The 26,463-nt window shown below is 40.2% G+C and overlaps 1 protein-coding gene across 1 annotated transcript; it reads left to right on the top strand.

Annotated features, from left to right (window-relative positions):
• Positions 1–536: 536 nt before the first annotated feature.
• katnal1 (katanin p60 subunit A-like 1) lies at positions 537–25,816 on the top strand. The gene is made up of 11 exons (XM_036560993.1): positions 537–612; positions 1,208–1,508; positions 1,670–1,830; positions 2,508–2,670; positions 4,271–4,398; positions 15,410–15,515; positions 17,734–17,892; positions 19,175–19,301; positions 19,391–19,525; positions 22,424–22,550; positions 25,559–25,816. Exons 2-11 carry the CDS (start codon positions 1,344–1,346, stop codon positions 25,755–25,757), a joined length of 1,470 nt encoding a protein of 489 aa, XP_036416886.1. The 5' UTR covers positions 537–612; positions 1,208–1,343; the 3' UTR covers positions 25,758–25,816.
• The last annotated feature ends 647 nt before the right edge of the window (positions 25,817–26,463 follow it).

A 26,463-nucleotide genomic window follows, 5' to 3' on the forward strand; every position in this document is an offset into this window, starting at 1 on the left:
AGCAAACGCCCTTTCAGCAGTGGAACATCCTCTGTCCATAAAGTGGTTGGGGAGTTGGCTTACAGGATTTATTCCATTCATAATCATATGGTGTGTCTGCTTAAATTGGCACCCGTAGCAGAAACCAAAGAAAAAACCGACATCATAGTTAAAACAGATCCACAACTTTATTCTATATTTATTACCAATATTTATCAGTGAAAATGACCGTTTCTACTGTAAAATAATTTATACATGAAGAAAAGTCCAGGTGTGCGAGGGGGTGCCTGCTTTCTGTTGTATCCTCAGTCGCAGTAGAGTAAATTTACGTGGGAGAGGTACACATCGCCTCTGCAATAAGATAGGGCAAAGACAGGCCAAAACAGTTACAGGTAAACACATTTTGCATATTCAACAAGAAACCTGATTAACACAACACTTTTAATTAAAAATTTAAAAACACAAAATAGGCTTAGGAACCAACCGAGCGGCATAGTCATAGAACGTTGCCCCGGTTTCTCCGAAGCGCCGCCTCTTTCATATGCCTTTCGTCATTCGGCGTCTCTCCGCCGCCATGGTAACATTAGTGCGCGAAGATCTGTGGCTAAGACGGTCAAAAAGAATAGATACAAGGTAAAACCTCAAAAATGTTAACGTTATGCGAGTATATAATTGCATGCAGTATTAGACTTTAATTCTGTATGTCTTTTTAATAATCGTAAAGCAAATTTTAGTCTCCTTTTTTTGTTACCACGCGAATCTCTGTTGCCTTCGGTGGCCTACGTCTGGGGCGTATTTCACAAGTGCCTTATGGGAATTGTTGTTCCATTAACCGAAGTAACACTAAATTGTCTTGTAGATCTGGGCGGATTAAACTACAAATCCCTAGTCAGTCATAGTAACGGTAAAAAAAAAGCAAGCGCTTAAAAATGTCTTGTAACCATTGTCTGATATTTGGTTTGATTCGGATCTTGCTTTTCAGCTGTACCTTATACGTCGTTTTGTCTGTCTAGTGGCTGTAAATGCTCGTTTTAAATAAATCCAGATTACTATCATATAGCATAGCTCTTTTGATGTCACTTGATGTCTTTGATATCTTTTGAGGTTCTGATTAACTACTGCTGTGCTGTTATTCAGTAGTCCAACTGGAGGCAATCTGTGCTGAAGTGATGTTCGAATATATAACCTCTATAGCCTAATTAATGTCTCTGTTATTTTAACTTGCAAGGACTTTTTGACTCCTATGGCATATCTTCAGTCAGCAACATCAGCAGAAGCACCTTCAATCCAGCAACTGTAATGTAATTCTGAGCTCTCAGATTGGACCCCCCCCCCAGTGCAAATTCACCTTTACACATTTTTACATGATGAATTTGGCAGAGGTTTGTGACAATGCTAAAAAGGGAAGAGAATATGCATTGCTTGGGAACTATGACTCTTCCATGGTATACTACCAGGGAGTTATACAGCAGATCCACAAGCATTGTCAGTCTCTAAGAGATCCTGCACTGAAGGTCAAGTGGCAGCAGGTAAGCCTCAGAAAGTAGAGAGTTACATCCTTAGTTTGTATAGACATGTGTATGATGGAAGTTATTTATACATTTTCTAAAGACAATTCCAGTGATTTCAGGTATTCTTGTGACTTGAGAAACAATGGGACAGTGAGCATAATGTTATCTGCTGAATGCAGGTAAGGCAGGAGCTGGTGGAGGAGTATGAACAGGTCAGAAGCATTGTAAACACTCTGGAGAGTTTTAAGGTGGATAAGCCAGTTGACCTTCCCAATCCTCAACCAGAAGAATGCCCAAGGGACCCTGCTGTCTGGCCACCCCCTGTTCCAGCTGAACACAGGTACATCGTTATGTTGGTTCCTGCTGTAGTTAGTTCTTTTGTTGTGTTGGTCAATGAAATCAACAAAAGGGTTGTTCATGAGGATTTTCATTTTATGAAGAATGCCCGGTATTCTTCTGTTTTTTCAGTTACTAAAAATAGTGTTTTGGCTGGCAGATATGTGCAAGGAAGTGTAGGTTGACACATTGGTGGCATGGTGCTAGTCGTGACATTGGTTTAAAGTGTAATGTACATTGTTAAAAATATATTACTAAAAAATACTGTTAATATGTACACTAAGAAGTAAAAAGTAGAACAGGACAGAAGTTGATTTAAAATGTTTGTGAGAATTGCATTAATGAAAGATATTGCTTTTCATTTTCTGAAGTATAATTTTTCTTTGCTTTGTTTCAGTCAAAGTGTTTATTTGACTTGATTAAACTAGTTAAACTGCGTGTTACCACATTAAGTAAATGTTTTAGGTTCAACTGACTTCTAGATTGTAGGATTCAGTATGTAGAATTGAATGTGTGTGTGTGTGTTCACTGACTATTTAATACATTGATGTATGATAAGCAGTGGTTTGGTAACAGTATAACTCAGTATAGTTAGACCAGTTAACTACATTGAATTGAACTGAATTGGTTTGAATTCAATTGAAATAAAAAAAATCCCCATTTCCCTCTTTGGACTCCTAGAGCACCTGCCCAGGTGAAGAGGCCAAACACTGGTGTGAAACCCCAACGCAAGGACTCACCTGGGATGCAGCCCCGTGGGCCTGCAGGGAAAGGCCAGCCTAATGCTAAATCAGATAAACCCGGTGCCCGTGATGCCCGTGCAGCCAAAGCTAAAGAAGACAAAGTGAGTGTAAATCTTGTTTAGGGAAGTATGCCTTAGATTGGTGTTGTGATCACAGCCATTTCAGTTATAAATGAAAAAAAAAAAGAATTTCCAAAGGAAACAGATTTAATTTCTAAGTGGAAATCCACAGGATTCCTCACTAGAAATGTCTAGGGATTGGCAAGGTTCACCTTCCGACTCCAACCTTGCTTAAATGCAAGAAAACAAAGGTTATAAATGTTTATTTTGGCCTTTACCCTAGTATCAAACTCAACCAGTAAAAAGGCTATATTAAAAAATCTCATCAAATCTGTGGGCTGTCTGTTGTGCTGTAGCCTGAACTGGCCATTGCTTATTTAAAATATGCAAAAATTTTAACAATAAAATAGAGACACTTGTAGTAGACCTTGAAATATTACACGGACGCTTGAAATATTTAAATTTAAATGTCCCCAGGTACTCGGCCTTTTAAAACTACCTACTGCAGCTGAAATTCATTTTGGTGATATGACTGGTGTGGAACTGCGTAGAATTGGAACCGCAGTCCCATAGAATGTTGTAGAGGTAGGAGAATCGGAGTGCACAGTACATTGCAGTGCATGCTGGGGACTGTAGTGTAGCACATGTGAAAGGGGCTAATATGAGGCCGTGGGAATTGTGTTTGACACATGGGCCTTAGTGTAACTTCTGAATGTATCTCCCAGTACAACATCCCCTATTTCTGTCCCCAAATCCCACCTTACACTGTCTTTTACTTTCTTGGGGAAATGTACAGCCTCGAAAGTAATTTTCAGTCATCATTTGTTTTTTATATTTTAATTTGTTAATGTATTGTGGAAATTGTGCTTTACCATAATCAAAAGTTCATAATTTCAGCTGTATTTTGACCCATCAAACAATATTTTGAGTCCAACTGCACAATAGCAAGCTAGAAAACACCTAACACCCAATTTTACTTCAAAACAAATGTTGGGACATTAATCGAAATGCATACACGTTAAAACCAGAGATCTACAACTTACCATCCAACGTACTTGACTCTAAATTTCATTAACATTCTGAAAGACAAGGAAAGTTAGAAATCCTGAATATTGAGTTGAATAAATCTGACAAAAAATATAATCTCTTGATAGTAAAGATTAGAGATTGACTGAAATTTCTAGAATCAAGTGTGAAAAATGTTGAAGTGGTAAAAAGAGATGAAGTTTTTAAGACCTGCCACGCTCAGGTCATCCAAAAGTGACCATCCAACAATCCTGGTTAAACATCAGTTGTGCAAACTCTCCTTCACTCTCCAATCTCTCTGCACTTCAAGCTGTCATCCAAAAGAAGGGATATGCATCACAATACTAACCAAAATAAAATACAAATACTGACCTATACAAAAGAAAGAAACACTAATGTTTATCCTGCTGAGGTTTCAGTACTTTTACCTGCCTTACTCAAGTTTTCGGTTAATTACTTGGATCATTTTTGAGTTATACTTAATAAATGTGATTAATTAATTAATTTATTGCTGGTCGTTAAAACAATTCTGATGGATATTAATAAATAGATGCTACATTTATAAATAAAGTAGTAAACAAGCAAGATATAAATAAGCATTTGTGTGTCTCCTTAGGGCAAGAAGGGGGTCCAAGAGGGGGCAGGGGACGGAGAGTTGAAGAAATTTGACGGTACAGGTTACGACAGTGACTTGGTTGAAGCCCTGGAGAGAGACATTGTGTCAAGAAATCCCAACATCCACTGGTAAATACTGAAGTTTGTATCCTCTTATATTAGGGCTTCACTGATATGAACAATTTTGGTTTATATTTATACTGATTTCAGTGAACTAAGAATTCTGAGATTCTGAGAAGCTCGGCTGACATAATTTTATGTTTATATTCTAGACTTTAATTTTATACTTCAATAGCTTTAGAGTATGTGCTTTATGTACAGATATTATTGTCAGTTCTCATTTGGCACATTTCTTTGGCCAAGTTCACTTTACATACCTTACAACTCATTTTTTTTTTTGCTCATATGTGATCTTTCTGCCTCTTTGGTGTGAATGTACCTGTGTTCAGAAACAAACCTCACATGCTCATCCTAATCGATTCATCCGAATGATTACCATACGTCATGAACAACAACAACAATGAATAACCAAACGAACAGCACAAGCCTTCATCATAAACAGCATTAGCTCTGATCAGCTCTCAGTTCTTCAAGATTAGCAGAGAATGTGAAAGGCTGAAACTTTTTAATACTTAAAAAAAGAATTCCAGTCTGACCGTTGTCATTAAGGCTGCATAGCCACGCCATGAAAAACCATATAAAAACATGTATCTCCAAAATAGTAATTTTACAGGAGAAGGCAAAAACATTCTTAACCTTTAATTTAAGTTAATGTAAAGAGGTTTTATTCTATGTTATTTTGGAGTATTTCAATTTATTATCTATTTATCTATCCTTTCACACAAAAGGACATGCTGTCATGTTCAAATGATGTAGAAAATGGACACTGTGCAAAATGTAAATAAAACCATAATGATGTGCAAATCATTTAAACCCTATATTTGATAGGGGCAACAAAAGACTTGTGTAAAGTTGTGTAATGCTAAAAAAAAGCACCTGGTTGAACATCTAACAACTAATTAGGTTCGTTGGCAATTGGTCAGTAACATGATTGGGTATAAAAGAGTATCCCAGAGAGGCTGAGTCTTTCAGAAGTAAAGATGTGGAGGGGTTCACCACTCTGAGAAAGCCTGTGTGAGCAAAGTGCAACAATTCAAGAATAACAAATTATAATACAGGGTGGTCCAGTCTCATCCGCAGCTGCAGGTATTCACTCCAATAAAGCAAGAGGTCACCTGATAAAATGTTTGAAGACTAAGATCAACTGATTAAACTAGTAGAGTCAGATGTGCTGCAGCTTGTTTGAAGTGAAAACCTGCAGCCACACTGGCCCTTTGCGGAGAAGATTGAACTCCCTTGTGTAATAGCAATGAACTGAGAATTTATCGTCTTTGGTACATAATATCATTAAAAGATTTCGAGAATCCAGAGAAATCTCTGTATGCAAAGGACAAAACCAATATTGGATGGCTGTGATCTTTGGGCTCCAAGGTGGCACTGCACTGAAAACAGACAAAACTCTGTAGTTGAAATTAGTGCAGGGACTCAAGAAGACCACAGTTTATCGCTGCATCCACAAATGCAAGTTCAAACTCTACCATTGCAAAGAAGAATAATAATACTGAACGACATATACAGATTTTGGAGCAACATATGCTGCCATCTAGGTGATGTCTTTTTCAGGAAAGGCCTTGTTTCTGCACGTATTATAACAGCATGGCTTCATAGTAAAAGAGTCTGGGTGCTAAACTGGCCTGACTGTGGTCTAGACCTGTCACCTGTCACATTCAATAGAGTCTGGCTGCAGACATGCACTCTCAGCCAGATGCACTCTCAGCCCCAGTGACGTCACGTGCACACGCACTCTCTGCCACAATGGCAGAAGCAGCCCAACAACACGGTATCTTTTGGCTGCTGCTGCTTAGCGATATCATCACTTAATCCATTTTTGTCCATAACTTGGCTAGAGAGTTACATTTAATGTACCTCCCTGTTGAAAAAAAACCCTAAAAGTGTCTGTTGGTTCCTGGTGGTTTTCAGTCACTAATGGTATTCTGTGTTTTCCTGATGGACTGATATCACAGTGTAAAGGATTCTGATCGTTTAATCAGGTCTTCTGGGACTGATTCCACATACATTAGATCGTTTCCTAATGGCCTCTAACGGTAACCATCAAGGCAAGTCCCGTTAGGAAGCAAAACCATCAGGTTTTATTTCTGACGGCCCTGCAAACACAGTTACGCTGTGACAACGTACTGTTTTGGTGCCCACAGCATTGTCTGCTTGGTGCTCTCTACGTTGTCACTCCTGAAATGTAATTCCTCAGAAAATTATGACAACGTGGTCTGACAACTTTCTAGGAGGTTGTTTAATAGTAAGTTCTATTTTAATCAATATTACAGTTTTTGATAACCGGTTCTAATCGTCTTCAGCATGGCTTTCATGAGTTTCAACAGTAGCCTTTTTGTTTTTTCTACGATTAAACACGACATTATGTCTTATCGTGGTTTTATTTTGAAAGTTTCCATATTTAATTACCGTATTATCAGTATGGCAACACTAATATACATTCAGTGTAACTGTCCAGCAGTACGTGTTTCGCTGTTTTTCCTAATGAAACAGACAAAAACACTGTCGTGGCAGAGCGTGCACTGACGTCATCAATAGGCTGGCATTGCATGTCAGGCTGAGAGCGCATGTCTGCAGCCAGACCCTTCTTGTCACATTTGGCACATTATGAAGTGAAAAATATGACAAAGGAGATCCCGAAATCTTGAGCAGCTGAAATGCTACATCAAGCAGAAATAGGAAGATTTTTCACTGTCAAAACTACAGTAATTGGTTTCCTCGGTTCCCAAATGCTTACAGCGGTAAACATGTGGTAAACATGCCCCTGTCCCAACTTCTTTTGAAACGTGTTGCCGGCATCAAATATAAAATTGGGCATATATTTAAAAAAAAATTCAGTATAATTTCTCTGTTTCAATATTTGATGTCTTTGTATTAATTTCAATTAAATATAAGGTTTAAATGATTTGCACATCATTGCCTTCTGTTTTTATTTACATTTTGCACAGCATCCCAACTTTTTTGGAAATGGGGTTGTAAAAAAAAAATAATAATAATAATAATAAAACTGACCTGCATGTGCAAAAGGATACCGAATGTTAATAGGCTCTAACATGACATTGAACTTTTAATATGTGCGAACTGATACTTTAAACTCAGAAGACGAACAACAGACACCAAAATGACCACGCTGGACAAGGACAGCAGTAAAAACTGTGAATTTCTCTGCTTATTTGTTTGTGGAAGCCGACCAAACAGAGAAAGGAAAGCACATTTTGTTTTGTTTACCTGCCGTGAGGAACAATGCTAGCAAAGGTGCCCAAACACAGTGCCGAAAAAGGGATAAAGAGACTAGATATAGGCGAGGCCTTTTCAATAGCTGTTAGTTTGATATCTTTCATTTGAAAGCGCCATGCTTATTAGTTTAGTCTGCTTTTGCTTGTCTGTTTCATCCTCCAGAGTAAAGAAGAGGCAAACTGCAAACATAATAGCAGGCGTTATCATAAAGGGTCTGTTCCATGGAACAAAGTTATGATGAAAGTTGAGTTGGATTTATGCTGACTTTTTAGACTGAGGTCACAGTGCTACGTATCAGATATGTATCAGATTTCAGTACATTTGTTTTAGTGCCCTTATTCATCAAAGAGCCTAGATTTGACCACCTTTAAAGATGTATGAACTACCCTGTGCCTGACTCATGAAACATTGTTACAACGCGCAAACGAGCAGAGATTTGTGCAAATAATGAATCAGCTTCAGAGTGTGAAATTAAGCCCCAGCCTAGCCAGTTCATACCACTGTGCATGTAAAATACGTACATCCACTTTTATATTGGATTGCCATGCAGTTTGTAGCAAATCAGGCATTTTTTTGAGCTCAAACACCTCTACCAGATGTGATTGTGGGTACATTCTGATGTGGGTTCATTCTTTTATTTATTTTTTTTGTTCAGAATGATCAGTTCTCATTAGTACCAGTGTCTCATTTACATATAATTTATATGAGGCAGGCCCTAATTCTTTCAGATGTTTCATAGAGACTGATAAAACAAGAACATTCAGCAGCTTGTTAGCCTTTAGCTGTGCTTGTAGGTGGAGTTAAGAGGTCAAGTAGTGAGTGCACTGCTCCCCCTACTGACCAAACTTTAAAGAACAAAATGTAAAATAAACAACATCTTGAGTTTTTTCCAGATGTCAGGGTGATGTGATTGTGTGAAGAGATTTTTATAAAATAACATATTTAAATGCCATGTTATTGCATTTGAATATTGTATTATTAGATACCCCTGCACTAGCTGTGTTTTGTATTTTTGATTTTTTGGGTGGTGTCACTCACATAAAGCAAAAGCACATTGTAATGTATAAAATTTTCAAATGGGTCATGGAATAGTTGCAGCACTTGTTTATACCACTGCATGTGCAGTAAGTACATCCACATTTGTACTGGATTGCCATGTGCATAAATCGGTGGTATTATTGTTCCTTTGTATTTGTGTTCTCCTTATTGGTGTTTTAGATAATATTGATTTGGTTAGTTAACCACAAATCAAACGTTTTTCATATTGATAAATTATTGTACTCAAATGTACACACACTTCTACCAGATGTGGTGGGGTTCATTTTTGCTACGTTTACACAGCAGGAATCTGATTTTCTCACCAAATCCGATTTTTTTGTTTGGCTGTTCACATTATCTTTTAAATGTGTCCTGTATGCGACATCAGTCTGAACAGATCACGCTCCTAAACCGACCCGCATGCGCAAAAAAACAGAGCTTCACGTGGCGTGCTCGTCCAGAGGTAAATAATCATGATGGCTACCGAACCCCAGTCGCTCCCGGAGGTTTCTGTTTCGTCTTCGCCAGCATCACAGGAGCGATTATGAAGTTCCAGTGGTTGACAGCTGGACTCATCACCCACAGCGTGTCCTCGGATTCTTTAAACTGTTCTTTGACGCTGAAGCCTCGGTCTCCTCCGGCCGCGTTCGGCCGTTTCGTTCGAGATCTCTTCCAATACGTAGCGGTTGCGATGAGTCTCTTCTAGTTTTGGTACAGAAACATCAGCCTAAATGTTTGAGTTTCAGCAGCGCGAAATTATGACGAATGTCGAGCTAGACTGACGTAAAAGTCGCATGAATTCCGATCTGGCTGTTCAGACTGAGTCGCTTTGCCGCAGATCGGATACGTATCGGATTTCAGTACCACATATGAAAGCGTCTCAAATCGGAATTGAAAATGTCAGATTTAATGCGTTTAATGCATTTGAGGAAAAAGATCGGATTTGGGCCACTTTTACCTGCTGTGTAAATGTAGCCTAACTCACCTGATGCAGGTAATGAAGGCCCTTAGGGGCAGCTGAATGTTAGTGCCAGGTATGTTAGATCTGAACTCTCCAGGGTGGTAGATCTCCAGGACTGGGATTGGACACACATGCTCTAAGGCAAGGAGGTGCTTGTTAAGTAGTTACTGAGTTAAATCAGGTGTGGTAGAAGAGACAAAGCAAAAAATGTGCATAGAATGTGTCTCAAAGTGAAGGCTGCAGTCAACCTTCCTAGCACTGGTATGAAGGCTCCTCTTCAGTGCTCACTCTCTAACCATTGAGGCGGTCTCTCACAGGCTGTACTGACATGTCACACCTTACTGAACTGTGACTAACTAAGCAGCGTGACACATTTAAAAAGGTTAAATTAGAATTTACACTTCATTGTATTTCTTTACAGACTCTGGTGCTGTAGCATCTTGCCACTCATGAGTGTTTCCATCATTTGTCAAATTGTTTTAAGCTATGTGTAAAGGATTGTGGTCAACTGAAGGTCTCTAAGGACACACCAGTTGAGGCTCAGTAGACACTTGCTAGATATGTTTACTTAGTAGCTAACACTGGTCGCTAACTTGTCACATGTGTTTACTTATTAGCTAACACTGGTCACTAACTTGTCACATGTGTTTACTTATTAGCTAACACTGGGTGCTAACTTGTCACATGTGTTTACTTATTAGCTAACACTGGTCACTAACTTGTCAAATCAAAATCAAATCAAATCAGATTTATTGTCACATCACAAGAGTACAGGGACACAGGTGAGTGAAAAACTTGAGTGCGAGTTCCACAATTTATGCAGAGAACAGTATTTACAACATAGATAAACAAAACTATAGATAGGATAGAAGAATAGATAAAACCAATTTAACTAAAATATATACATATAATCTTACACAATAACTTAAAAATAATAATATTGCACCGAGACATATAATATTGCACTGGGAATGTAGAGTGAGTGTAATCAACTATATACTATATATAGTAATGGATATTACAATGCTATGTAGATGTGCAAATAATCACACTAGGTGTGGAGGTAGAAGATGGTACAGTAGGTGGCAGAGTATTTAGTAAAGTGCAAGGTACAGGAAGTTAAGTGGAAGCGCAGGGGGAGAGTATTGTCTTTGGATAGGTATTCAAAGTCCAGCTATGCAAGTAAAGTGCGGGAGTACAGTGGGTGCACGTACGTGTAATGGGAAGGGTTGGGCTGGGCAGAGCAGTGATTACTGGCTGTTCAATAGCCTGGTTGCATGGGGGAAGAAGCTGTCTTTGAGCCGACTGGTTCTGGCTTTTAAGCTTCTGAGCCTCCTACCACTCGGCAGCTGAGAGAACAGACAGTGACTAGGATGGGAGGGGTCCTTCATAATCCTTCTGGATTTCCTCAGGCAGCGACTGGTGTATAAATCCAATAGGTTAGGGAGCTGAACCCCGGTGATGGACTGTGCTGTCCGCACCACCCTCTGCAGAGATTTCCTCTCACGAACAGTACAGTTCCCGTACCAGGTGGTGATGCTGCCCGTCAGGATGCTTTCCACAGTGCAGGTGTAGAAGGTCTTAAGGATGCTGGGGTTCAGGCCAAACCTCCTCAGCCTTCTGAGGAAGTAGAGGCGCTGGTGGGCCTTCTTCACCACCTGTGAGGTGTGCACTGCCCATGTCAGGTCCTCGCTGATGTGAACACCGAGAAACTTAAAGCTGCTGACCCTCTCTACCGCAGTCCCATTGATGGAAATCGATGGGTGTACTCTCTCCTGCTTCCTGAAGTCCACGATCAGCTCCTTGGTCTTACTGACGTTTAGAGAGAGGTTATTCTCCTGGCACCAGTTTTCCAGGATTTTAACCTCCTCTCTGTAGGCCGATTCATCGCTGTTGGAGATCAGGCCCACAACTGTTGTGTCGTCAGCAAACTTTATGATGACGTTGGAGCTGTGTCTAGCAGTGCAGTCATGGGTGTACAGGGAGTACAGGAGCGGGCTGAGCACACAACCCTGGGGGGCTCCGATGTTGAGGGTCAAAGAGGAGGATGTGATACTTCCCATCCTTACCACCTGCCGTCGGTCCGTCAGGAAGTTCAGGATCCAGCTGCACAGTGTGCTGTTCAGACCCAGATCCCGGAGCTTGCAGTTGAGCCTCGAAGGAACGATTGTGTTGAATGCTGAACTGTAGTCTACAAACAGCATTCTCACATACGTGTCCTTCTTTTCTAGGTGGGAGAGGGCAGTGTGCAGGGTCAGGGCGATTGCATCGTCGGTGGATCTATTCCGCCTATATGCAAATTGCAGTGGGTCCAGGGTGGCAGGCAGTGAGGAACAGATGATATCTCTGACCAGCCTCTCAAAGCATTTGCTTACGATGGAGGTCAGGGCAACAGGTCGCCAGTCGTTCAGACAGGTAATACTAGCTGTCTTTGGAACTGGCACAATGGTGGCTAGTTTGAAACTAGCTGGCACGACCGAGAGAGACAGTGAGGTGTTATAGATGTCTGCAAAAACTCCTGCTAGTTCCCTGTAGCAGGCTTTAAGCACTCTCCCGGGAATGCCATCTGGTCCTGCTGACTTGCGTGGGTTCACCCTCTTGAAGGCTTTGCACACATCAGCTACGGAGACGGAGGGGGCGTTGGGATCAGCGGTGGGCGGGGCGCTCTCCAGTGGTGTTGCGGGAATTCCGTCGAAGCGAGCGTAGAAGTTATTAAGCTCGTCCGGCAGATCAGCGCTGGTACTGGGCAGAGTGCGAGAGGCAGTTTTATAGTCAGAGATTGTATTTAACCCCTGCCATAAGCTTCGTGTGTTGGCTGTGTTGAACTGTGCTTCCACTTTCATTCTGTACGCACGTTTAGCTGCTCTGATGGATTTACGGAGAGCGTAGTTGGATTGCTTGTACTCCTCCGTATTTCCCGCTCTGAATGCAGCGCTGCGTGCGCTGAGGGCGGAGCGAACCTCACAGTTCAGCCAGGGCTTCTGATTGGGGTAAACGCGGACTTGTCTGCAGGGCACTACGTCATCAACACACTTGCGTATGAAGGCGGTGACTGTGTCTGCGTACTCGTCCACGCTGCCCGACGAATCACGGAACATTTCCCAGTCCACATGATCAAAACAATCCTGCAGCATAGCGTCTGATTGGTCAGACCAGCGGCGCACCTCCCTGGTAGTGACCGGCCCCCGTTTCAGCTTCTGCCTATAGGTGGGCAGGAGCAGGATGGAGGAGTGATCTGATTTGCCGAACGGGGGTCGGGGGAGGGATTTGTAACAGTTCCGGATGCTGGAGTAAACATGGTCTAAAATCCTGTCTTTCCGAGTGAAACATGTTACGTGCTGGAATAATGTCGGACAGTAGGTTCGCAGGTTATTCCGATTAAAGTCCCCCGCAACAATAAGTGCAGCCTCCGGGCGCGCGGTCATCTGCTTGCTGATAGCCTCGTGTAGCTTCCCGAGCGCGAGGTCCGAGTCCGCCTGCGGGGGGATGTACACCGCGGCCAGACAGAGTCCCATTATCTCACGGGGCAGCCACGCCGGCCGGCAAAACACGATGAGATATTCCAAATCCGGCGAGCAGAAAGACTCGATGAAATGTACATTCCTCCGATCACACCAAGCGTTATTGATCAGAAAACATACACCTCCTCCTTTGCTTTTCCCGGAGAGCTGCTTGGTTCTATCGGCGCGGTGCAGAGAGAACCCGGCGGGTTCGATGGCATTATCAGGGACCTCATCGGATAACCACGTTTCTGTGAGGCAGAGAACGCTGCAGTCCCGGATCTCTCGCTGGAAGGCGACCCGTGCATGAAGCTCACACAACTTGTTTTCCAAGGACTGCACGTTAGCCAGTAATATGGTGGGAAGAGGCGGCCGATGGGCACGTCGTCTGAGTCTGACGAGCACGCCGGCTCTCTTGCCTCTTTTCCGGCGTCTTCGACGGGTGCGTGGCCGGGCGGCCCAGATGAGTGGCGCCTCTCCAGTGTTAGTAAACAAAGGATCGGCGTTATGGAACTCAAAGTCCGGTTTCCGGTGAGTGATCGACGATCTGATTTCCAGAAGTGTTTGTCGGTCGTAGGTGATAAAACCAGTAACATTTAGTGCAAAAGAGTTAAAAACAAACACAAAAACAACAAAAAACTGCAAAAGTAAGCGGGAGCTCGCAACACGGCAGCCATACTCGGCGCCATCTTGAAATAAACACATGTCACATGTGTTTACTTATTAGCTAACACTGGGTGCTAACTTGTCACATGTGTTTACTTATTAGCTAACACTGGTCGCTAACTTGTCAGATGTGTTTACTTATTAGCTAACACTGGGTGCTAACTTGTCACATGTGTTTACTTATTAGCTAACACTGGTCGCTAACTTGTCAGATGTGTTTACTTATTAGCTAACACTGGGTGCTAACTTGTCACATGTGTTTACTTATAGCTAACACTGGGTGCTAACTTGTCAAATGTGTTTACTTATTAGCTAACACTGGGTGCTAACTTGTCACGTGTTTACTTATAGCTAACACTGGTCGCTAACTTGTCACATGTGTTTAGCTAACATTGGGTGCTAACTTGTCAGATGTGTTTACTTATAGTTAACACTGGTCGCTAACTTGTCACATGTGTTTACTTATAGCTAACGCTGGTCGCTAACTTGTCACATGTGTTTACTTATAGCTAACGCTGGTCGCTAACTTGTCACATGTGTTTACTTATAGCTAACACTGGTCGCTAACTTGTCACATGTGTTTACTTAGTGGCGAACACTGGTCGCTAACTTGTCACATGTGTTTACTTTGTGGCGAACACTGGTCGCTAACTTGTCACATGTGTTTACTTAGTGGCGAACACTGGTCGCTAACTTGTCACATGTGTTTAGCTAACACTGGGTGCTAACTTGTCAGATGTGTTTACTTATAGCTAACGCTGGTCGCTAACTTGTCACATGTGTTTACTTAGTGGCGAACACTGGTTGCTAACTTGTTAGGTATGTTTGCTTGTTAGTTAACACCGGTACTGTTAAATCAATACTGCATGCACAGAATTATTAGAGTTAAGCAATGCTTCATGTTTTTTACAAGAGTGAAAATATAAGCAAAAGACACTCATTCTGCTAGCAGTCATGCAAAATTGCTAGGATTAGCTATGTAGCTAACAAATAAACAAACCTCGCTAACACTGCCTTAAACCTGTTAGAGCACAAAGTTATAACTTTTCTGATTTTATAAGCCTCCTGATGTCTCGATGTAAGCATGTAACTACTGCTTTCATTTATTTACATTTATTTGCCTCAAACCAACACACCCAATTCATTTTTGTGTTGCAGCACAATATAACTGTGAAATTTAACAATGGTAGACAAAGAGCACAGTCAGCTGTAATGTTTGCAATCATCTTAAATTATACCGATCAGGAGATTATGTAATAATTGGAGCACGCCTGACAGTGGATTGTCAATATTGCCGGATATTATCAGCCAGCTGATATATCGGCCTAACTCTATATTATCTCTAAAATGAAAGAGTGTTTACTGACTTTTTAACTTGAGGAGTGTGTTTTTCAGTAGAAAGAAATGTGTCTGTATTTTTCTAATGTAATACATCCTGGAGTTAAATATGTTTCTTATCACTAAAACAACTGACTGCCTTGTTGCTTTGTGGTGCTCTGTGGGATTGGACTCCTGCAGTGTGAGTGACAGCTGTCAGTCAGTGTGGTGGTGAATGACTCAGTGCTTGACTGTGACTCACACAAGCTGTTGTATGTTATGATTCATGTAGGGACGATATAGCAGATCTGGAGGATGCCAAGAAGCTGCTGCGAGAGGCTGTGGTCTTGCCAATGTGGATGCCAGATTTCTTCAAGGGCATCCGGCGCCCATGGAAGGTTAATATGTTGGACCTTGCCAATCAGACTCAGACACCCATATGTGACACACTTCAATGTTCACAAAAACAAACACGTTTTGCACGTCTGCTGTTGAAAATTGTTTGAATTAATGACCGCTTAGAAAACACATGTATGCCCTCTTTTGGCTTTTATGCCTTGCAGCTCCCAGAAGTTTAAAGTTTTATACCCTGGAAGTTGAAAAAATACTGAAAGACAGCAGAACAGAATGAAATCTTAATATTTTCACACCCTGTAAATATTATCTCCTGGAGCAAGATATTCTTGGGAAAATGACAGTTTGTAAAATAAACCAGATTAGACTAAAACTTGAGTCTTGCATATACTGAAAATGCTACATATATTTTAGTCCACTTGATGGTGCCGTTTCGTAAATTTTAGCCTTGGTGAGCTTTGTGATTATTTCAGTCAGATAGGTTTATGTTGACACTCTCAGAACAAAATGTATTCAGCTTCACTTTAGCTTTTGTCTAACTTTCATGATAGAAATGGTCCAAAATTAGATGAAATAAAACAATAAAACTTGTTACATTAACTTACATTATATATTGCCCTTCTCCTGTGAAACTACAGTTTTGGAGGTACGAAGTTTTGTTCTAACAGTGACGATATATAGTTGGGTGTGTATAAATGATGCTGTATGTACACTCTTAAGAAAAAGGGTGCCACAAAGTGTTCTTCAATGGAACCATTCAAAACACCACTTCTGGTTTCTTAAAGATACATGTTTGAGATTTGATTGTGCATTGTTTTTAGGGAACCAAAAGTGGCTCTACTATGGCATCATGCCAATAGGTCTGTCACAGACATGAAATTGTAGCTGACTGTTAATTGCCCTATAAATAGTTCCTAATAACAATATAAATGTCTTTTTTTCACTGTATGCAGCAGTTACAGTACAGGCCTAAAATGGCCTAGGTTGATCTTGCCTCCTAGCAGTCAATACTTAGTATCTTCCAAATGACGTCAGACACAGATTTCCGCAGGCGCTTATATGATACCTCTATCACACCACATCACAGAGAAAACTGCCGTGACGAAAGCACTACTGTAAACGCTAACTTGTTCTCGTTAGGTTTGTGCGCCGTCTGAGTCTTGCGCCACTCTCTGTATACTCGTATGCTCGGTCTGCACTGCGGCGGCTAAACAAACATCTCATGCTGCAGCTTACGAAATGACGAGCTGACTGCTGAGGTACTCTAATTAATTTAATTTTATACAGTCTTTGTTGTGTCAAAAGTCAGTGAGGTTGCGGATTTGGGCGGGACTAAAATCACTGAGTAACTTCGGTAGCCTAAAAAATGCATGACCTCCCTACACAATGTAAAACTAATCTCTCCCAAACTTAGATAACTGAATATGTCTAAATAAATATGTCTTTGTTATTGGTAACTGGAGTTACTGGAATAATCGAGAACGATGTCCACATAATCATGATGTGTGTGCAGTATGTTGTGCCTTATGACAAGACCCTAAACCACTTTTTATAAACGAAACCGAGGCATGTTTGCACATGAAAGTATTGGATGCCAGAGGAGTCAAAACAAAATTAAATAGGCTTTAAAATTGTAAAACATTAATGTACTGAGCAGAATGACAGACCGTTCTCTCAGGTCAGAGTGTTGAACCTGGTGCAGATATTTGTACATGAGTCAGATTTCAATTTCACTCGCAGTCATTTCATTTCAACTTGCATTTTGACTTACTAGCTTAGATTTAAATATTAAATTAATATGTAGATGATGTAGGTCTTTTGTCCTCTTTGAAGAGCTGTCTATATGTTAAAATAGTGCTGGGTAGTTACTAATAAAATTCATTATCATGGTATTTTTAAATATATCACGGTATGTGATATATGGTATATATTGCTAAAAATATCAGTAAAACAGGAAATGGTATGCCAGTATCACAGAATACCGGTAGAGAAAATATATTGCCCAGCACTATGCTCAATGTTTGGCATAGAAATTTTATTTTATGTCACTCTGATTACAGCACCAGTCAAAAGACCCATGACATTTCTCAAAAAACATGTTTTCTGTTTTTTGTATTTACATACATTTGCAAGTGCGATCAGGTTATTTTGTAATTGGCACCTTTATTTAGAGTGTATGTGTCTGTACATGATTTTATTGTTAGTTTGAAAAGATTTCTCTTTAAACTTGCGTGCTGTTCCATTGTTTCTACTGTCTCTTAGGGTGTGTTGATGGTGGGACCCCCAGGTACAGGCAAGACCATGCTGGCTAAAGCTGTAGCTACTGAGTGTGGCACCACCTTCTTCAATGTATCGTCTTCCACGCTCACCTCAAAGTACCGTGGAGAGTCGGAGAAGCTTGTGCGGCTGCTCTTTGAAATGGTAACTCCTTAAACTTTAAGGATCCATCTGTTTCCTTCCTCTCTCAGTGATTACTCTATAATTCATAGTAGTTACTCCTCTGGGAAGGCTTTTAAAGTATTAGAGTATTTGTGAGGTCTCGCACTGTTGTTGGATAAGAAGGCTCTCAATCGCCATTCCAGTTCACCCCAAAGGTGTTCAGTTGGGATGAGGTCAGGGCTCTGTGCAGGCCACTGGAGTTTCTGCACACCAGTCCTTCTTAATGGACCTCGCTTTGTGTACGGGGGCACAGTCATTCTGGATCAGAAAAGGGCTTCCCCAAACTCTTGCCACAAAGTTGGAAGCATATAATTATTTAAAATGTCTTTGCATGCTGTAGCCTTAACATTACACTTAACTGGAACTAAGGAGCCGAGGCCAAACCATGAAAAACAGCCCTAGACGATTATCCCTCCTCCACCAAACTTTACTATTGGCACTATGCATTCAGATAGATAATGTTCTTCTGACATCTACCAAACTCAGATTCGTCCATCAGACTGCCAGATAGTGAAGTGAGATTCATCACTTCAGAGAACACATTTCCGCTGCTCCAGAGTCCAGTGGCAGCATGCTTTTACATCACTCCAGCAGACTCTTGGCATTGCACATAATAATCTTAGGCTTGTGTGCAGCTGCTCAGTCATGAAAACCCATTTCTTAAAGCCCTTGATGCACACTGTGCACATTGTGCTAATATTGGTTCCAGAGACAGTCTGGAACTCTGCAGACAGTGATGAAACTGAAGATAGGTGTTTTTTTTCCACACTACACGCTTCAACATTTGACTGCCCTGCCATGTGAGTTTGTGTGGTCTGCTATTTGTGGCTGAGCTGTTGTTGCTCCTAGACACTTCTATTTTACAATAATAGCACTTCCAATTGGATGACAGATCTAGCAGGGCACAAATTTGGCAAATTGATATGTGGCAAAGGTGGAATCTTATGACAGTATTACACTTAAAGTCACTGAGCTCTATAGCTTTCAGATCTTCACAGTTCTTCTTTGCTTTAGTAAAAAGATTAAAGTGAACAAAGCGTAAGCTTAATGAGATAAAACAAAGTTTTTTTTGGAGGAATAATTTGCAGACAATACATCACATACTACAATTTCATATCATACAATTTCATATCACAAATCTTTAAAAAATATAATAGAAGTGTACAGTGTCTCAGGGATTTCAATTCCTATTAATGGCCATAAGTTAACAAGTCAGAAAATGCTAAATGTTTTTTTTTTAAAAAAAGTCTTCTGTATTTAACAGGCTCGATTTTACGCCCCTACTACTATCTTCATTGACGAGATTGACTCTATTTGTGGGAGACGTGGCACATCAGACGAACACGAAGCAAGTCGTCGAGTCAAGTCTGAGCTGCTAGTGCAGATGGATGGTAAGCAGGAGACCGGCACAGCGAGATTCTGATTTCATTTGAACTTCAGTCATATTGTGAATTACGTAATCCTGGCAACTCTTATGCAGGTGTAGGGGGTGCATTAGAAAATGATGACCCCTCTAAAATGGTGATGGTCCTGGCTGCAACCAACTTCCCATGGGATATTGATGAAGCACTGAGGAGAAGGCTGGAAAAGAGGATTTATATTCCTCTTCCCACTGGTATGACCAAGTTGTCGGTCTCTTTCTTGCACATTCTCATTCACAGTCACACAGGGACACACACACATACGCATAGACTTCATATAAGCACCCTGAAGAAGCTTAAAGGCCTCAGCATACTTCTTGCGAAATTAAATTCTCGAGGGTTGTGCGAAGCCGAAAGTGCCTTTGCGAGGTTACAAGCTCACATACTTTCTGCAGTTTTGTGTTGCCTGTTGCGGATGCTTCATATGACGCTATGACATTTTATGATAAGTTTCATGACTGCTGGAAAACGATTCAGTTCTAACTATGGTGACGTTGAGTTCAGAATACTGTCACTATTTAAGATGGAACAGGAAGATTCAAACAAGAAGCTGGTGAATAGAAAGCCAACTTCAGCCTCGTCCTCTTGTGAACCTAAATATAATATAACGTATATGTTAACTTAAGGTTATCGCTCTAACTCAAGGTTTCAGTATAAATATAAGTTGTCATCTCTACTTTTTTGATTTTTTTAATAATTTCACCTCACTAAAAGGTTGAAATAGACATTTTTATATAACTTTTTTTTTTTTTGCTCATGTTCTCCTAGGGTGCCAATAATTGTGGAGGACAATTCACTGCACATGAGCAATTACAGCTCCTCCAGTTCACCCACACAGACATCCCACTCACACAAAGAGAATGTTTTACTGATCATACATAACAGGCCTCATTCACAAAGTACTGAGTCACTGGCCTTGTGTTCTTGTGAATGAATCACTTTCTCACTCAGGTGCTTCACTCATGCCTTGGATGACAAATGGAAAGTGTTTGCCACCTTCCATGATTTTCTCTATTACTGCATATTTGTCACAGTGAGTGCTTCTTTTAACAATCCAAGAGATCTTTAAACAAAATGAAGAGGACTTCATCTAATGTGAAAAAAAGATATTTTAATTTATTATTTATTTAAGGAGCAAAAATATCTAGGATGTGAATCATCCCTGTGAAAAAGCGGTTCCCCCTTTATAATTAATAACTTCCATGGTCTACAGTAGCAACAGCTGTAGCTAACAGGTGTCTTAGAAACTTACAAATGGTTTTGTATTCATTTCCATTATAAAAACTTTGAGGTGACTAATCACTCTGATGGCAAATTTCAATATGTGTGAAAATTAGTGAGATCATAATCAACAGGACTGCTGGCTACATTCAAGCCTGTCTGTTAAATCAGCTCAATCTTACAATACAATACTATATAGTGTCAGAATTCTCTGAAATTTTACTTGCATCCCAGTGGCTCAGTGGCTACATTACACTACACTCACATCCTCCAGGAAAAAAAAAACTTCACAGACAATGAGACAATCATGTAACACACGTTACATCAATACACTTAAACAACATCTCTGAATTCCACAGTGCTCCCCACTACTCCTAATATTGCACAGGAATTGTATATGTATCGAAACTGTCTGCTCCTTTGATTAAGTACCACAAATGACAGAGCAAAAGAGTTCCTAAACCTATTAAGTCCTGAACTTTGTACTCTAAAACATGTTTTATTCACCCCATAGCACATGTGATGGATCAGACAAAATACTACACGCTAATCTTTCCATATTTTTCCTACAGGCTGTTGTAAAACCATCCTCCAAAGATTGACCTACAATCTTGGAACTAATTTGTCTAAGCAATCTAGTCCTCGATTTCACCTAAATATACCATATACTATGCTGTCACACAGTATTGCATCACATTCTAGATTACAGTAGTGTAAAAGAAAGATAAAATCTTGTTATTGGCCCCAAATGATTTTAACCTGCAAAGAATAAGCTGCTGTATTTTACTGAAGATATAATCAATAATATCACTATCATGAAATAAGACTAATCCTTTATATTGTTGCATCTACATGTACACCTAGGTTTTTATAGGACATAACCTGCTTAATTTCCTAATTCTGTATTCTTATGAATGGTGGGTTTGTTGCTTGACTTACTGAGGTAGTAATTACTTTTTTCCAGATTCCTTAAATCAGTTCAATAATAATTAAATAAAAAATGTGTTTTATGTTTGGTATTGATCTCTTTGTCTTATAATTCATTTTATGTTAATGATCTAAATGTGACAAATATACAATAATAGAAAAAAGGGCAAGGGCAAGAAGGGCCAAATACTTTTTCATGGCACTGTACTAGGGGTGTAATTGTACACAGAAGTCATGGTTCTGTTCACACTGCGGTTCAGACATTACGGTTTGTTACGGGCTCGGTACAACAGGAAAAAAAGCAACCAAAAAACCCAAATGTGTAAGGTTTCTTTTTGTTTATTTTGAACAGACAGTAGTGCAAGTTATAGTTTGTTCCAAGTAGTATTGTATAATCCCCACCAAGGTAGTTGGTACAGCCTGTAGTGTGGGTTGATTTGCACTCGATGGGGAAAGTCACTAACGTTAACTAATGTGTACAGTGTTAGCTCAGCTATGATTTTGTGGTTAGGAGCAGGGGAAGCAAAGATTTATAAGGCTTCATGTTGAGTCTCTTCACAGGTGCAAAAAAACTGCAAGCTGCAGAGAGGGACAAGTCCCGTTTCGTACGTTTAATTTCATATTCTCTGTACGACTGCATGCGCTGAACCTTAACGTCTGTACTGTGATGGTTCGGGATGAATACACTTACCGCTAGACCCCTACACCGTACATACATGCAGGCAGATTAATGAATTATAATAATGATACTGTTATTCACAGTACTACAACAGTGCCCTGAACAGTTTCATGTTTGCCCTGCTTTAGCACACTGGATTCAGCTCATCAACTATTTATCAAACCCTTCATGGGCTGAATTAGGTGCCCTGGAACACGAAAAGAAAAACATTAAACTGTGCAGTGCAATGGAAAACCCCTGTAGTAACTGAAACTGCACTCTTTAGCAATAGGGCGAGCAGAGCTGCTGAAGATTAGCCTGAGGGAGGTGGAAGTGGCACCTGATGTTGACCTGGCTGTCATCGCTGAGAAGATTGAGGGGTACTCTGGCGCCGATATCACCAACGTCTGCAGGTATGTCAGAAAACAGCCAAAATGTGTGCACACACTGTGTCCAAACGTTTGAAGACACCTAGTCTAAAAAATACCACTTGAATGGCTTAGACGCTTCAAATGTAGGGAGCAGGGAGCCGTTTGAGATTCAGCCCCGGCACAAAAAGAGGGGCGCTGCTGGATTGATGCTAAATAAGACTTGCTGTGGTGATTTAGTGACCAAAAAGGTACTTCTAAAGTGAAAGTTTTTGCATTAAACAGTGCTGTGTTATCTTACGTTTATTGTTATATGACAAAAAGTGAAAACAATCATGAAATGACCACAGTATACAGCGATGGGCGACCGAACGTCCTCCTCATTCAGTGATCCGTGGTTGCTTGGCAATGACACCGTACTCTAAAGGAACTGCATTTCTTGGCAGAATACTTGTTTATGTCGATTATTATTAATAATAAATTATTTTATGAAAAATCGCGTCGTGTCAAAGAACACCCTTCCTGTGATAAAATTGCAGTAACACACGGTCTCTCATGGCTTATTACTTTTTTAAAGGCTACCTAGTAGCATCTGTGAAAGGTTAAGCTGTACAAAGGGAAATTTAGAAGCTCACATCTGAAACTTTTTATATTAAGGAAAAAAAAACTGGCCTTAGCTGACAAAATTTGAATGTAAATAAATTAAAAAAAACAGTAAGTGGATCGTGGAGGCCATGTTTACAGTAATTAAACCAGGGAAATCATTTAATCACTTGACCTTAAAGAGGTAGGTTTTCATGTCTAATACGGAGGAGGTTTCAGGTTTCACACCTGAAAGTCAAGTCCAAACCAAGGTTCATGTTTTTGTTACATTGTATACATTTGATCTGGTTAGTTTTGGTTTCACATTGCAAATTAGCAAGAGCACCAAAGAACTTTGCATGACATACCAACATCCTGTTGTCATCACCTACATTGGTTGCGTCTCCCTATACTTGACATTAATTGGTTTGTAGGGGGAGGATGCGTCTCAAGTCGGCGTGTTGTCAATTCGGCAGGTAGCCTTTTCCGTTTGAATGGAGCAAAATATTCACGTTTGACTTTTTTGCTTCTCTTCCGTTTTTTTTTTCTTCTGTTGTTCAGTGGGTGACAATAGCCTGCTTTAACTTCCTGTAATTGGTCTGAGAGTCCAAACCATCCGAGAAAGTGTTGTCACACTGCAAACAAACCGAACCATGGTTCGGCTTGATCTGGACTGACCACCTCTTTTGGTTGGACCCAGTTTTGGTCCTTGGGTCCAGACTGTGGTTCAGGGTACCTTTTACACCTGCTATTTTGGTTTGGACCAAACTGAAAAGTCTGAAGGTTCAGACCAAACAAGATAGGTGTGAAAGCACCCTTAGTTGCCAAGGAGGACTTGATGTCTTTTACACAAGGTCTTGTGGCAACTTTAATAAAACAATACAAAGAATGGCATGTGTACGAGAGCTTTAATATTTATCCTTACATTCAGTGTTTTAGTCACAAAAACAAGCACTGTACTATCCTGTTTAATCTAACCAATTTATCAATCTGTCAGCAGCTAAGTTTAGACATTACTACACTAGTTAGCAAACTAACCTTAATATTTTTCTGTAACCTTTTACTTATAAATCGTATTAGAAGTGTAAAATGTTTGTAAAATACAGCAAATACAGTAACCTAAATACAGAAGTTTAGCTTACTTTAGAGCCAGCATGAGTCTTAGTGTGTGAGTGTGTGAGTATGTGAGTGTGTGTATTTGTGTGTATATTTCAGCATTGCTGTAAATTATGACTGTTCAATCTTATCAACAAAGTGACAGTGTGGCTGCAGGTTTTCGTTCCAAACAAACCGTAGCACTCATGATTCTCCTCAAAAAATCAGTTGGTCGTTAAACAATTGATCATGTGAGCTCCTGCTGTGTTGGAATGACAGTCCATTGCCACTCTGGCACTTTGTGGAAAGGATTGGACATCCTGCAAAAAAAAAAACTTCAGTTGTTTGTTAATGCAGTAAACCACTCATTTTTTATTATCTGATATCTTCATGCAGTGTAGCACAGTTTTGCCCATGCAGGCGAATCTCCAATCCTGCTGCCAGTGTGTCACTTGTATATGTTGGGGCCTGCACAGATTGGCTCACATTTCCCTGTAGGGCAAACAGTACCATGTAACTGGAAGAAACAAAGAAAACATTTAAGTGTTTACATTAACACATAATCACATCAGTACTTCAGTACCAAAAGACACTTTCCAGCTAGAACATATTTGTTAACACTAAACTAATTTATTTTCAACACAAATATTGGTCCCATGTTAAACACATAGTTATCTTAACAAAAAAGCCCTAAACTTACCTAAGTACACTGCACCATCTTGAAAAAGCAGGCAAATAACCTGAATGTTCGCGTCCTGTAGTCTTGCAGGATTCAGACGTCTGATGAGGTAGGCTCAGCGTAGACCTAGGTAAGCGCTCGGCTCACTATATCATGAATAATTCAAAAGAAACAAAGGGCTACTTTCACATAGGCTTCAAGTTTCATTGTTAGTTGTGATGTTTGTAGTAATTCCTATTATGAATATGCATGTATGTCCAGATTTGAGGTCTCCCACTGATGGAGACCTTAAAAACGTGCTTTTTTGTCACATTGTCACGACTACGTTTTTCGGTGATGCACAAAATTTTATTAACATCTTAATGTGCCTGTTTAACCATGTTTAATGTTTAATGCCAGGCGTATTACTGAGGATTATTATTCAGTAACTACTTCAGTGCAAGCTGGCTGAACTATTCTTAGGTTATAGAAGTGTGTCATAAAAATTTAGGCCCACTAGTGAGCCCTGGCCATTTAAGGGGTTAAACATGTTTTGCTCCAAATGGCCTTCAATGAAACTGAGTGAAATATGTGAGTAAATTAATTGAGTGAAATTTAATTGAAATACTACAAGGTAATTAAAAACTTCACTGATACACACATTTTTCATAGCATACAGCAATATTCTTTTCATAATATTGCACTTTTGTTTCTACAGAGATGCGTCCATGATGGCGATGCGACGGCGGATCCAAGGCCTGAGCCCGGAGGAAATCCGAGCACTCTCTAAAGACGAGCTGCAGATGCCTGTCACTATGGAGGACTTTGAACTCGCTCTCAAGAAGATCTCCAAGTCAGTCTCTGCTGCTGATCTGGAGAAATATGAGGCCTGGATGAACGAGTTCGGCTCTGTTTAATTACAAGAGCTAGATTAGGCTGACATGAAGGGAGAGTGGATCAATACTTGAAGCTTGAATCTTCTACTAAAACTCGCAGATATGAAAGACTGTAGTCAGTTTCCAGCTAAGTTTAGATACTGGACCAAGGAGAGCAGCTCTGTGCTGCCTGTATTTGCACCTTCATCCCTTAAAAAATGCACTACTGCTGTAACACACTGGTTGAATAGTGTGGTGTGAAATTGAGCCAATTTGATTCTCTCATTTCCTGGAGATTCCGCCACACCGTTTTTCTAAGTAGTATTGTTAGTCTTAAAGTCTCTTGAATTTGGATAAGCTAAACAAGCAGGTACATTGTGATGTTGGTACTGTATTTGTTTTTCTATAATGTTATAAAACTATAAACACGATACGTGTTCTGTGTTTTATTTGTTTAATGAGATTTTAATGGCTGTGATAGTCATAATAAATTGTTTACTTCAATTTTTACATTTTCATTGTGTATTTTAGAAAAGTCGATTCTTCCCTCTTTTTTCAACAGCAGCCTCAGAAAGTAAATGTGATTATTCTCCCTTAATGTGAGTACTTTCCAGATGTTACACAAAAAAAGTCTCATTACAGTGATTATATAGCTTTCAGCATCACCAAAGATACAACCCCATTGCTTATGAAATTTTGTTTTGTCCAGAATACAACTGCAGTGCTGATTTCATGGGCATGGGCAGTG

The sequence above is a fragment of the Colossoma macropomum genome, unplaced genomic scaffold (assembly GCF_904425465.1).
Source record: "Colossoma macropomum unplaced genomic scaffold, Colossoma_macropomum, whole genome shotgun sequence".
NCBI classification, from domain to species: domain Eukaryota; kingdom Metazoa; phylum Chordata; class Actinopteri; order Characiformes; family Serrasalmidae; genus Colossoma; species Colossoma macropomum.

What these genes read in the sequence shown, in the direction of transcription:
- katnal1 (XM_036560993.1), top strand. Translation starts at nt 1,344, where the DNA reads ATGATGAATTTGGCAGAGGTTTGTGACAATGCTAAAAAGGGAAGAGAA. An exon ending in AGAAATCCCAACATCCACTG is followed by an intron (nt 4,399 to 15,409) that starts GTAAATACTGAA and finishes TGATTCATGTAG; the next exon opens with GGACGATATAGCAGATCTGG. An exon ending in GATATCACCAACGTCTGCAG is followed by an intron (nt 22,551 to 25,558) that starts GTATGTCAGAAA and finishes TTGTTTCTACAG; the next exon opens with AGATGCGTCCATGATGGCGA.